At 38.2% G+C, this 14,035-nt stretch overlaps 1 protein-coding gene across 3 annotated transcripts in view; it reads left to right on the plus strand.

The window, feature by feature from the left end:
• Window positions 1-11,525, plus strand: part of HEATR5B (HEAT repeat containing 5B) — a 57,228-nt gene extending 45,703 nt beyond the window's left edge. For all 3 annotated transcript variants that reach the window (XM_042789409.1, XM_042789408.1, XM_042789410.1), the window contains exons 32-36: window positions 631-900; window positions 3,161-3,385; window positions 5,846-5,997; window positions 8,953-9,166; window positions 10,564-11,525. In XM_042789409.1, the coding sequence (XP_042645343.1) occupies window positions 631-900; window positions 3,161-3,385; window positions 5,846-5,997; window positions 8,953-9,166; window positions 10,564-10,868 (1,166 nt within the window). In that variant the 3' untranslated portion in view covers window positions 10,869-11,525. The remainder of the gene's footprint in view (window positions 1-630; window positions 901-3,160; window positions 3,386-5,845; window positions 5,998-8,952; window positions 9,167-10,563) is intronic.
• The last annotated feature ends 2,510 nt before the right edge of the window (window positions 11,526-14,035 follow it).

Raw genomic sequence — 14,035 nt, forward strand, 5'->3', positions numbered from 1 at the left:
CATTTTTCAAATCGGTGAATGTGATAACACTAGCAATCATTTAAATTCATAGGAGCTCCATAAGGGTAGTTCAGGCCAGCTTTGACTTACTGAATCTCTGTCGCTGTTTAATGGGAGAGGGAAGGACTGCAGCTGGCCAAGCTGCCATTCAAAAGAGAGACTTTTTGGACTGAATGCACTGAAATTATGAACTCGGACATCGAATCCTACAATGCTTTTCTGTTCTCTTATTTCATAATGAATTTAGGCCGAAATAAAATTTTGTCAGGGTGAAACATTTAATTAATAGCCATTAAATAAAAAAAATACTGCCATGCCTATTTTTTGGCAGTCATTGCTGTTAGTTTTGCAATCAGTTATAAAGGAAGCAAAATAATTACTGCATTTCTATTTTGTGTAAGTATTACTGCTTTTTTTTCTAGTTCTGGATGGATTTTTAATAAGTATTTTTGCAATCACAATACTTCTAAAGGATTCTAAACCCCTTTAAGTCATTCTAACTAAAACATTTAGTTTGACATGAGCCACGTTTGTCATATCTTACTGTGAAACAATTTATTGATTTTTAACTTTTTTTTTAAAAAAGTGTTTCATGTAATCTTTGGTATGGGATTTTTTTCCTTTTTTCAGATGAAGATGATATTGAGGAAAAAGAAAATACTCTCACTTTAGGAGAGGGAGGTGAGAGTGGCGGTCTTGTGCCTGGAAAATCTCTAGTCTTTGCAGCAATGGAATTGCTCATGTTTATCTTAGTACGGCACATGCCCCATCTGAGTTCAAAAGTGTCAGATTCTCCAAGTCACGTTGCTGCCAAATCCCACCTCTCTGAGGAAAGCGCTCGTCTTGTGGCTGCCACTGTTACTATACTGTCTGATCTGCCTTCTCTGTGTTCTCCAGCAGGTAAGGTATTGCAACAAAAGATGTATGAGTGATTACTGTAGGGGAAGCACAGTGAGCATATGATGCTAAAAGCAAACATAAATATATTTTCACAGGATACTTTAAGGGTCATCTATTGAAAATTATGTTTAGGTTCTAAAATTAGAGTTCAGGCCTTCCCAGTGAGCAACGTAAAGGAAATGATTTGATTTTAAATTTGCATGTGTGCTGCAAGTTTGCTGAGGAAGTGAGCTCTATATCACTATGATTTAATTGTTTTTTTCCTTTCTCTTTTTCATGATTTTGAAACCTTTGGGCCATTTTTAATCATGTTGTAAGAGAACATAGGCATCTTGGAAAGAATTAAATTCCTGAGAAGTTCATGAAAATCAGCAGCTGGATGAAAAGAGAATCCTACTGAGGAAAAACTAGCACAATTCAGCTGTGGAACACTTGGTTTTGTAGCCGTTGGCTGTCAGTCATCCCAAATGCGACTCTAAACTAAATGGAGCTTTCTTCTGCCCAGGGAGACTGTCACAAAGGATATCTGTAAACAAGGATAATTGCACTGAGTGGAGTTCAGGGGTAAAGGACACAATTGCATGAGAAGCTGTGCTCTTTGAGTGTTGCTTTTCAGAGAGCAAATTGCTTAAGAGTTGTCTCATCAGTCTCTGGGAAGTTTCATACAGTGATATAGATAAGACATTTTAGAGGTTAGTCCTTTAATGAGATGCAGTTTGGTCCCTTAATGAGATGCATGGTAAATAACGTATTTGGACAAAGTTATGCTCAAAACACAACGTGGGCTGTTTTCAAACAGACAATTTGGATCTTACAGTTCTTTAAAAATAGTAGGTTTTGAGCTTGCACTGTTTATATTTGATTCCTGGTTCTTTTTCCTGTCTCTTTTTTTTGGGGGGTGGAGGGGGAGGCTATGGGGGGATGGGGAGGGGTTGGGGTGATGATGGGATGGGGAAGGATGGGCAAAAAGAGTAACGTACTATTTCCATGTTGACTGGAGTGAAGGCATGACTCCCAGCATTTGGCAAGTGGCCAACAAAAGTAGCTCAGAACTATTGTTAGTCTACAGAGACTGTCAGAGTTGGGTTTTTTGCTCATCCAGAAGATGTAGCCAGCTGATAACTGTAGGGAGGAGGGGGTAGTACATGCACAAACATTTGTGTCAGTTAGAGCCTTTGGATATAAGGGAAACTCAAAGAAAGAGAATCACTTTCTGTGATTGAGTGGTTTTTTTATATTTCTTCCTCTTTCTTTAAAACATGAGCATCTTGCAGTTTCCAATCTGGTGTAGAGGATCTGCTGCTTTGAAAAAGCAGGTTGGACTTGATGACGTCCAACAGTTTCTTCCAGTCATAATTATTCTACTGAGTGTATTTATCCTCACAGCATTCCCAGAAGTAGGAAAATGGTGGGATTTGTGTTTCCACAGATGTGGGAACATGAGGCGTAGAAAAGATGCAGAAAGAGACTTGACGGTCTGAAGTGAGCTGCAGATTGGTATTACACGCCTAAACCAAGTAGCACCCTTCTTTCAGTCCTACGGGGGCTTAAAGTCTACATGTGTTATTGAAACTCCTTCTAATAAAGTTCCCATGTGTCTAAAGCCAGGCTATGTGTTACCTGACCGATATTTCTTGGGTATGCCTAACTTGCATTTGCAGGACTGGCTGCACAAAACATATAGATAGGCATTGATTTCTTCAGAAAAGCAGTAGGAGGAGGATCTTTTTGTCTCCTTTATGGAGTAGCCAGAGGCTACAGCTTTTGCCCAGGATGTGACACACCCACAAAACATCCTTACTTTGCTTCTGGGGCTTGTACCACACACCAGCTTCTGTGGGAAGTGTCATAACTTGGTTTGGATACCTGTTTCCAGACCTCTTACTGTTGTTTATTCTATAGGACCCTAGCGGTATGCAGATCCTGTTTTAAGATACTTAACAATCTGGATGTGGTCAATATGCTACATACCACGTAGGGCAAAACTTTAATAGCTGAATCATCATTCCTGAATTGACAGCAACATTTTAAGTGTTGGCTTGTGTGACTTGTATTATGACACACTTTAGTAGTACTGATGAATGAATTTGGGGATAAAAATACTGACCGGCACACATTACTTGTTACCTGAATTGCAGTTTATCTTGGTGACTTCTTTGTCTCTTAGCCATATATATCCATACTGGGAATGCTAAAGAGGTTATCTACTATGCTTATTAGAATGAACTTAAGAAAATCTATTTTGTCTTTTTTTTTTTAGGATGTATGACGATCTTACCCACTATTCTGTTTCTGATTACAAGAGTATTGAAAGAAACAGCAGTAAAATCAGCAGATAATCAAGTCCCACCTCCAGTCAGTGCAGCCCTTCAAGGGATAAAAACTATTGTTACTCTTCCAACAGTCAAGACTGATGAAACTCAGAAACAATGGACAGGTCTCATCCGCAGCACTCTGGCATCTATCTTGGAATACTCTCAACCTGGTAAGTAGTTTTCCAGTGCAGGAGAGTTAAAACTAGAGAACTGGGTTTTGCTATAATGAAAAAGCAAGTATTCCCCTACAATTTAATAAGCTTCATGTCTGAGGGTTGGAGGTTAAAAGTGGTGATGAATTGCTTGTAAAATGGAAATGGGAGAAAGACCTGAGTGCACAGACAGTAACTAATCAGTGTTACTTAATAGGTTATGTTGAAGACAATCACCACACTGGCTTTAAGAAAACACAGTTACATCTTAGGAATCCCCATCCCAGATTTGTCCTTGTTCTGTTTCCCTTAACATATAACCTCTTGTTAGAAATTTTGCCTTTTGCAACTCACCTTGCAGCCCCTCCACCTCAGGTCCTTTCTGTAGGGTATTTTTCTGTACTAGTTCAGACTTTACTTTTCCATTTTGAATCCCATTATGATGTGATTGTTTCATGCTTTAGATTTGCCTCAGGCTGACCTTACCAGTCTTCATAGTTTTATCTAGCAACTTGTTTCTAGAACTTGGAAATCTACCTTCGGTTATCGATCGGTCTTCCTGATGTCTGCTGAATGTCTTGCAAGTGAAATCTAAAGGAGTTCTAAGCTGAATTCACTTCACTTACTGGACTATGCCTCAATTTCTGTGACTACTGGCAACTCCAGACAAGTTGGCAAGGCCTAAGCATACTTACCATTTCCACTCCTCCTTTCCTCTTTCACAGAATACCTGCTAGCTTAACGGAAATGAGATTTTAATTGCCAAAACAGTGTTTGTAGGGGAACTGATCTCTTTAGGTAAACTGTAATTATTCAGTACTGCACATGGACTCAACACCTTGAATTAAACTAGAGTCTTAGTGAGTGTTTAAGAGAGTGAGTGTGAAGATGGCAAGGGATAATTGTGGCAAGGTTCATACTGGAGTAGGATATTCACAGTACTGTTACAAGCTTTCAGTGGTGAGAAAAAATCGTGTCCCTGCCAAAAATGTCTGTTACCCACCAGCAGGATGTCTACTGTGTCTCTAGAGAACGGCAGACTACTTCTCTTGGTTCACATTCGTACTTTGCCTTGCCTTGCGAAAAGCAAAAAAAGATGTAGTCTCAGCTGTGTAGTTAGCAAGAGAGACACAAAGATTTGTCATTTGCATAATGGTAGTTCAGCCAAAAAACATCCCATTACATCCCCAAGGAGCCATTTATAGAGACTCAAGAGAGCCTTGAATAGGGTTACTTATGTGAGATAGGGAGCAAGTTGGTAATTGCAAATGATCCTGAAAATGCCTGAAGGGGAAGGATCAGTAGATTTGTGTTAACCAAGTCAAACTTCTGATTTGATTTGTCACATCAGCTCTTGTCTTCCAGCCTTTTGTTACTGTAAAGATTTTTTCAGTCCCTCTTTCCAGAAACATTACTGACTTTAGGCTTTTATGCAGCCTTCAGAAATCTTTCTCGGTTCCTTGTAAGAGTGTATGTTTTCATTTCCAGTCTTCTGTGGGACACATCACATACACACACACAAATCTAAGAAGGACTGCTGCAAATAATTTCAGGTCTCATAATTCAATAAAATGAAAACACATTTAAAATTTAAATAATTAAAAAAAAAAAGTCACTTAAAACACTTGGAGTAGTTTTTTAGAGTGAGGTTTCACGTCATGGCTAAGCCAGTCGAGTGACTAGCTGACATCTGTACAGGGCAGTCATACTGTTTTCCTTCTTGCTGACTATGTATCTGCTTTTTCTTTGTGCCTCTCAAGGGAGAGCAGAACCAATCTGGCCAACAAAACCAGCAGAACAGTACTTTTTAGATATATATTATAATAATTATATATAAATACAGGTTTTTTTCCTGTTGATGTAAATTTACAGATGACATCTGTGAAGACAGAGCTTGTACAAGGAAAAAAAGGATGAGAATGGCAAATAAAGACTATTGAAAAGCAGGGAAGTTTAAAGTAGGACTGTTCTTATTGGTGACAAGTAGCTGTCAGATCAGGTAGTCTGTTATGTGAAACCTCATGTTCAGTGAAAGTCGTTTCCATGCTAGATATCAGTTTTTACTCTGCTGTATCAGCTGAAGAGAATTAAAAACAAAAAAATTCAAAGTATATTTTTAATGGGGAAAGGTTCTAAAAAATACATTTTTCCTCTCGTTTACATGTGGAAAATAAAAAATATGGCTTAGCTTGAGAAAGTATGGTTGATGTTTTTCCTTTGATATTTAAGTTTCAGAAAATTTGACTGACTTTATGAAAACAACTATTAGAATAGAATCGTTCAATTTTTTTGTCAATCACAGTCAATAAAGGTAAAGTGAATCTGTAATAAGTAGATGCATATTTGTATGCAGTTGCAAATAATTTTAAGTACATTGATCTCCTCTTTGTGAGTTTATCTGTGTTCACTGACTTCTACAAAATAAATTCTAACCCCTTTTTGGAGTAAGCTAACAGCTTTTTTGGTTTTGTTTTTCAGAAGCCTCTAAGCCTGTTCTTGATGAAGTAAGCATACTTACAGCTATTGCTCTCTTTCTTTGGTCAGCAAGCACTGAAATAATTGGAGTGCAGTCTTTACAAAATGGATGTATGAACAGATTTAAAAGTGCATTAAACTCCTGTGATCCTTGGGTAAGATCATGTTATAGGAATGTGAATAACATTTACCTGAGAAACTAACTGTGATATATTTACCGTATTTCCTGAATGCTTTGTGATGCCTTTACTTCAGAGACAGATACTGCTTGTCAAAATAACTAGAATTTTCAACAGTGCATTATAGAAACTCTTCAGTGAGCAAAACAACCCAAACTAAGTGCTTCTAGATAATGTGTGTTTATGGCTTTGTGCCAGGTTCTTGACTTGCAGCTTTTTAAAAGGAAAAAAAAAAAACTTTGATATGTGAAATTTTAGCAAATGAAAAGGTTGGTTACCAGAGTGGTGACATTTCTGCATTATTGCTGATCTTTTATAATACAAACTAAACCACTTTTTCTGTAGATAAAATTACAGCCTACGCTTCTGATGAATTTTATATGTGTTTGTTCAAAACATCTGCTTATTTTACATGTTCATACAAAACCCAGCTTGAGTGCAACAATATAGTCTTGTGGTCACCATCAGAACATCTACAGAGTGTGAATTATCTGTCTCCTGATTTCACTTCTGCCCTTTGGTTTTTCTTTATGAATTATCCTCTAAATTATTTTCTAACTAACTTTGTTCAAGCAGGCTAATGCACTGTATAGTTAAGCTTAACTGTTTCAGCCATATGTGCATCAGTTTGTTTGAGCGGGTATACAAATCTGCAGGTGGGAGCTAAAGAGAAAAATCTATAGCATTTCCACAAGCAAGTGCTGCAGAGATTCCTGAGAAGAAAAACATGCAAAAAATGCTGATGTGTTTAGGGTCACATTGAGGCATTTAAAATCCTGTCGAGATTGATAATTCTTCTCTGCATCAGGACTGATGTTTTCCTGCACAGACATAAAATTCAGTTGGTTCTGAAGCCTGACTCCGGTTGAAAGGCCACTTAAAATTTTAATGTGTGAATGGAAATGGCAGTTATATTAAGCAGAAACTTTTATGTCATACTCTCTCAGCTCTCTATAAACACATGAACAGTGGGAGACATACATCTTTCCTCACCACCCTGCTGGAAAGCTGTCCATGAGCTGGAACTTACCACTATTTTTGTAATTAACAGAGAAAGCTTTGACAGCAGCCAGATTGCGTCCACTCTCCTCGCTGATATGCAGAACATATATTCTGTAATAATTCCTATGTGTTCATTCTAGTTTTTTAAATACAAAACACTCATTGTTGGTGCCAGTAACTAGACACCTGTTTGTAAGAAAAGTATTATACTGATTGTGCTGAAAGCATTGAACCAGTTATGGAAAAAACTTTCCTAAAGAAATACCACTGCCTCATGAGAAAAACAGGACTATTGAAACTATTACCACCTGCCAAAGTCTGACAGGTTAGATATCATGAAGAGTAACAACCATAAGGCTGGTGAGCTCAATTTCATTTTGCCCCAACAAGCAAACTCAGTTGAGAAACCCTTGTCTCTCAATGTTAATGGGTAAATTTTACATGAGAGTGTGCCCTACATGCTTTGAAGAAGCCCTGATTTTACCTCACCTGAGTTTTTGCAGACTTCTGTGAGTGCAGAATAGTCAAAAGTTTTATATTTTATAGATGGAATAAGAGAAGCTTGGGTGAAATTCTGCTATCAGATGCAGTCATAAAACTCTTATTTGAGTTATGCATGCATGTAAGAAAAGAGACTTATTCCGTATTTTGAAGGCTAATAATCTTAACAGCTAATAAGGAGTAAAGTTTAAAGAATGTAGACAGAAAGGGGAGTTATTTGCAGTGGTATGGAGAAGTAGAGGAACAATATGTTGAAACAGGTCAAAGATGATGCTGAGTAAGGCATTAGGAGAAAATGTTCCTTCATGAAGCTCTGTTAGAAAGAATACAAATGGTATTAGAAGAGTTGTTAATTCAGGCCTTAAAAATTGAAATGTTTAGAAAACTTGCAGCCATGTACTAGTGAATTAACAGTGACCTAGCTGTGTAACTTGTATTTTCTCACTATTAGTTTTTATGATCTATCATTTTTATTCAATAATTTCACTTATACATCTAAGTTTCCAGTCATTCCCGGATCTCCTCACAGATCATTGTGTTCAATAATACTTCCTCTAGAATGTTTCTGTTCAGCATGTGCTCAATAACTCATCCTGTTCGGACTTGAGTGCAGTTTGAAAGCATGTGTAATGTTTTATCCTCATACTTGTTGTGAGGCTTTACCTTTTCAAAAGTTCGGGGTTATTTGTGTGGGATTTTGGAGGAGGATCTTTGTACACCCAAATAAAATGCATTCATAAGTTCATCTAAACAAGATCATCAATGAGTCATTTTCCCAAATGTTGACTTTAATAATCCCTGCTTTCCAGAGAAGAGGGGGAGGAGGGAAAAGGAAAATGCAGCTAAGACAAGGAGAGGGTTCTGTGATCCAGGTCACTGTATGGCTACACGTATACTCCTGTGCTGCTACCAGCACAAGATGGAGAATGAGAAGGAAGGATGGACAGGCCCGTCACTTTTGGCTACAGCCTTGACTCATGTTAGAGCAATAAGATCACTTTAGTCTGAGTAATTTTTAAGGGCTGTTTTACCCTTCTGAGATTGGAATAGCATTTCATGATTTTGCAGATATATCTACTGTTGGTGCTGGTATTTCTGAGACTTGAAGATGTAGTTCTCTGTGGACCTGTGTGACTGACTTGTATGACATTAACTATTCCTTTATTTTTTCTGAGTTCATATTGTTACTGCTATTTAGTACCTGCATGTTCTTTCTAGCTGGCCTTCCTTTTACTGAAAACTGGCCTAATAATATTTTAGCAGATGGGCTGTGTTGCTGCTGCTTTCCTCTTATTCAGTATGCTTCCTTTCCCTTTAGTCATCTTTTTTTTTTGGTATCGTGTATCTCAGACATAGATAACACAGTATTAGAATTCCCCAAGTTAACAAATAACTTATAGGACAATGTATTTATCTTGATTTGATTAGGTTCAAGCCAAGTGTTACCAGCTTCTGCTTTCTGTGTTCCAACACACCAATCGTGCCCTGTCAACTCCATATATTCATTCGTTGGCCCCTATCATGGTTGAGAAGTTGAAAGCTGTGGAAAGGAGCCGCCCGAACAACAACCTGGAGCTGTTAGCAGTGCAGGAAGGAATTAAAGTTCTTGAAACGTTGGTTGCCCTTGGTGAGGAGCAGAACAGTAAGTGCTTAGTTTTTCTAGAGAAGTGTGTAATTTTAAAATAGAATATTGAACATTAGAAATCTTGCAGTTAGGAACTTGATGGCATAGTCGCAAATAGACCATGTCTGTGCAACATGCTTCTGTAATTCCAGTACTAAAACATTATTACATGAACTTACATAGCACATACAGTATGATATGCTGCAGCCTTTGAATTTCTGGTGATTGAAGGAAAAGAAATTCTAAACATGAACTGCAGTAGTGAGATTTTCTTCTGTTTGGAAATGAGTACTTCACACAGTTAAAAATTTACTTTTTCCCATTGTTAACTTTTATTTATTCTCATCACTTTTATCAGGTTGCTTCTACCAGCTCAACAAAGTTTATCTAAAAAGCCCAAGAAATTTAATTGTACTGATCAGAATATCTTGATTGTAGATGGAGCCTCCTGTTTGCTTCAGTAGATAGCATACAGTGTTTATAGTTTGTTCAGTTATTCTCTAACTGAGACAGTGTGTTTTCTAAAGACTTACTCTGCAGACATTTGGCTTTAAACGCTGATAACATTCCCTGGAAAAATATTACTGTTGTTTCTGCCTGCGTTTGGGTTGTGTCCCATCCTGCCCCTCTCCCAAACAAACCAAAAAAATTGGTATTTCTCTTTATTGATGATAAAACATTAAATGTGTGTTTTCTTGAGACCCATTCTGCTTCTGGCACAGTTATTTGAAAGACGTGCAAAATGAGAGAGTAACTGAAGTGAATGAGGAAACAAAACATCTGATTTTTGGTAATGCTGGCTGGAGACCATCACCCCATGAGTATGGATTTAGTCAAAACCTTTAGGGGAAAATCCCTGTGCCATTTTGGGCTGTGGCCTCATTAGGTTGTGCTAGCCCAAGTATAGCTGGGGTGCTCGTTTTTGGATTGGAACCTTCCAGAATGGAGTAATACAGCAGATAATTGCCCCTAACTTTTTCTTGAACACTTGTATAATAATAGTGGTTCCATTTTGCTCACTATGGAAGCTGATACTCAGACTCATTTGAATAAAGTTTCTGTCTGCCTGCAAAGTGCTTTGAAATCCTTTAATATGATAGGCACTCTACATCGTACAATCTCTTATTGATGATCTTCAGTCAGATGGTACAAAGGCATCTTTAAAGAAGTGTCAGGAACAAAATAACTGTGGTGAATAGAACTCCGAAACACAATCCTGGTAAGAAAGATCTGAGTGATCAAAGGACAGGAAACCATCTACATTTCAGTTGCTTATTTGATCATTTGTTAATTACAGTGTTTACTGTCAATTCTGAAGACAAAATTACACGTATCAGTCTGGTAGCTGATAAATTGAATTTTGTTTTTTTCTCTGATACGACTATTACATTTTTTTTGTTTTCTTTCACTTTTAGGAGTCCAGTTGCTTGCCCTTCTCGTTCCCACTCTCATCTCCTATTTACTGAATGAAAATGCCTTTGCTTCTGCACCTACAGCATCTAAGGATCTTCATGAATTTGCACTTCAGAATCTAATGCACATTGGTCCACTTTATCCACATGCTTTCAAGACAGTAATGGGAGCTGCTCCTGAATTAAAAACACGTCTAGAAACTGCAGTCCGAGCAAGTCAGGCCAGCAAAGCAAAAGCAGCTGCTAGGCAACCACCACCCACAGTACATTCCACCCCAACAATTAAACTGAAAACTAGCTTTTTTTGAATTACTTTTATTATTTTTGGACCATTAAGCAGTCAGAAGCATTACATTATCCCCAATGTGTTACTGCATATATGTCTGTAATTTTGTGTAATTTGTATGTGAAATACTGTCTAATAGAGCTTTGTGTAATTATTTGAAATCCACACATTACAAGAGAAGTGGCGTTACTTGTATTTGTATAGATTTTTAGGAAATTGGATGTGATCATATTTATGAATTTGTGTTATAAATTATCCACCAAAACCCCCTACTCTTTGTCTGACTAAATAGTTCTATTTATTTTTAAAAGCTACCCCAAACCTTCGAGTGGGTTTTGAAATCTGGTAATTGTTATCCTACCATTGTGCCAGCTGACTAACACAATGGAGACGGAGGGAAGAGGGGAAACTGTTTGTTATGCAGTACTTACCATGTACCATGGGGAATTTCAGATGTCGAAGTATGCACTTTTTGCTTTTAAAAAGAAAGTAGGGAAGGAGATTGTCAGTACTTGTAGATCATTTCAGCTTGCATGAAAAAAATTTGAAAATTTTCAGCCTTTCTCAAGGTGAGCGATCAAGCATGCTGTCTTAACGAGTTGTCCTTATTTATGTGATGTATATTTCTTTCAGATCCGTTTCCATGCTTGAAAATTAATAAAGGATGCAAAGAATCTAATCCCCTATCTCTTCTAAGATAAATTTTAAAGAATGCATTGGAAATTGAGTTTATAAAGAGAACTGCCTGCTATCGGTATTTTTGTAGGTGTAGCTTTTTGGCCCTTGTAAGGTGCTGTGTGTTAGCAGTCTTCCTATTCTGCCAGACACACTGGCTGAATATGGTGATTCAGTGCTCTGCTCTTTGTCCAGATTCCTAGGTACTTAACAGTCCTGCAAGATTTAAGTCTCAGTGGGTATATCTTATCTGTAGTCCTTGATAAAGTTTGCAGAGCCAAATTACTTGAGCACTTTGCACCTGTACTAAGGGAGCTGAACACAAGTGACAGCCAGGCTTCTCCAGTTTTTCCTTCCCCTGCCAGCCTTTTCTGTTTTGAAAATCACGTGGCTCCCCTCACATCTGAGTGAGTCTCATCTGCAGATTTTGGAGCTTAGAGCTCAAGTGCTGTGCTAACCTTACAGTACAGAGCCAGTGACTCCCACTGCCTGCCTGCTGCCAGACCTCACCCTTCCTATTGGCAGAAGTGCAGAACCATGTACTTGCTTGTGTATACAAGACTAACTTACTTGAATTTTTTGACACTGCTCATGATTTTATGGGCTTCTATAGGGATCTTTCTATACATTTTGCTTTATAGAGAGAAGCTACGTAACTAAATGCCTCGGCTAGGCCTGTTGAGTTTCGTCTCTGCTGTTTTTCTGGATACTCTCTCAATACTCTGTCTCTCAGAAGCTTCTACTTCAACCCAGACTTAACAAAGGAATACTAAATAGAATTTCATATGATTAATAGTTGGTTGAAATATTTGTAGATCATTATTTTTGCATAGTCACTTGCCTCTGGTCTCTCTCTTCCTGTAAGACTTTTTACAACCTTTCAAGTATCTATGCAAAATGGAGAACAAGACAATGCTCTCATGCCCTATTGTATTTGGTGTGTGCAAAATATCTAACATAAAATCAGAAAAGCTTTTTTTTCACAATGACTATTTAGTACTAAAGGGAAGACACAAGTGGTGCATTGTAGCAGGACAGTGCATACTCTAATAAGCTTTCAGATGTTTTTTTTTTTTTTCATAAAGATGTTAATTTCCAAGTCTTGTTCCATTGTCCTATAAGGAGTAAAGATACATGTAGAAGTGAAAACAATATGCTGTACATGAGGAGGAAAGTAATTTCACTACTTTTTTCGTCTTTGTATGTATAGTGGGAATTAAATGGATTGAAATATATCACTTTCTAGTAATGTTTCCAGCATTACAAAGCTGTCTGGTGTAGAAGTAGTTCTGAACTTGTTTAACATTTGAGAGAAAGTAGTAAGGAAACTCTTCCAGTAACAAATAGAGCATAAAAATTTGGCAAGTAAAACTAAGGAAATAACTCTATAACCTGTTTTAGATTCCCTCCCCCCCACCCCAGGTAGCCTGGTTATTAATGACTTTGATGTTTATTGGAAACTTTATAATCAGGTTTTATTTACCTTAATTTTTACCTTAGTACTTTTAGATTTTGGTTAGACTCTAGTTTATGAGATGTCTGAAAACTCAGAAAAGGGGGTGGTGGGGGAAGTGTAGCAATCAAGCATAGCTTAAAAGTTGCTGGAAAAATAGAAAAATGTTAGTGGAAGGGAAAATGGCACTAAATAGATGTAGAGGGATAGAGAAGGGAGAGTTTTTTCTTTGTATATTGTGTGATTGTATACAACATGCACAACTTTCATTTGTATACATTCTTCCCCAGTTTAGTCTTTTGCTTTGCTTGCTCCCGATACTAAAGGTATAACCATGTGGGTTTACATAATATTTTGGCATCAAATTTAATTTGATTAAAAAAAAAAAAAAAAAGAAAAATTAAATAACTTGAAATGCCTGTAGTGCTTATTGTTGTCGCTCTCTTTTTCATCTTTTTCTTTGTCCATGGCCTTTTTAATGTGCTTTTTTTGTGAAGCTTGTTTGCCGTTTCCCCTTCGTGTCTTTCCTCTCTCTCTGCCATTTCCTTCCTTTCTGGGTAAGCCTTGTTGTTCTACCCTGGTTCCCTGCCGAGGCCCCCCCAGAGCACGCTCCCTCTTCTATGCTTTCGCTCCCGTTCCCCTCTACTCCCTGCCACTCTCCATAAGCTTCCTTTGTTGCCTTTCCCTCTTTAAAAGTTGTGCACCAGCCCCAGCTCTCCTCTTCAAGGACGGCATTACGAAGCAGGCGAGTACAGTTTCGGAACCGCCTGAAGACAACAGGAAGCCCTGCTTGAGTAAGCAGCGGGGTGCTCCCGGGGCGCAGGGCCCCTTCGCAGCACCCACAGCAGCTGCGCGCCATCTTCCACGCGCTGCCAGCACCTGGCCCTGCTGGAAAGCCTGTCAGTAGCGGTGGTCTGTCTGTCTTCAGCAAGGCTCGGGCGTTAGTATGTACGTAGCATGGAAACCCAGTCTACCTTCATCCTTTTATGTCTTTGCGAGAGGCAACGGCGAGCAGTGCTGCTGCCAGCTTGTGCCCTCAACCCAGGGCTTTGTCACCAGTC

Source organism: Tyto alba, unplaced genomic scaffold (genome assembly GCF_018691265.1).
Source record: "Tyto alba isolate M040663 unplaced genomic scaffold, T.alba_DEE_v4.0 Super-Scaffold_16, whole genome shotgun sequence".
Lineage (NCBI taxonomy): Eukaryota > Metazoa > Chordata > Aves > Strigiformes > Tytonidae > Tyto > Tyto alba.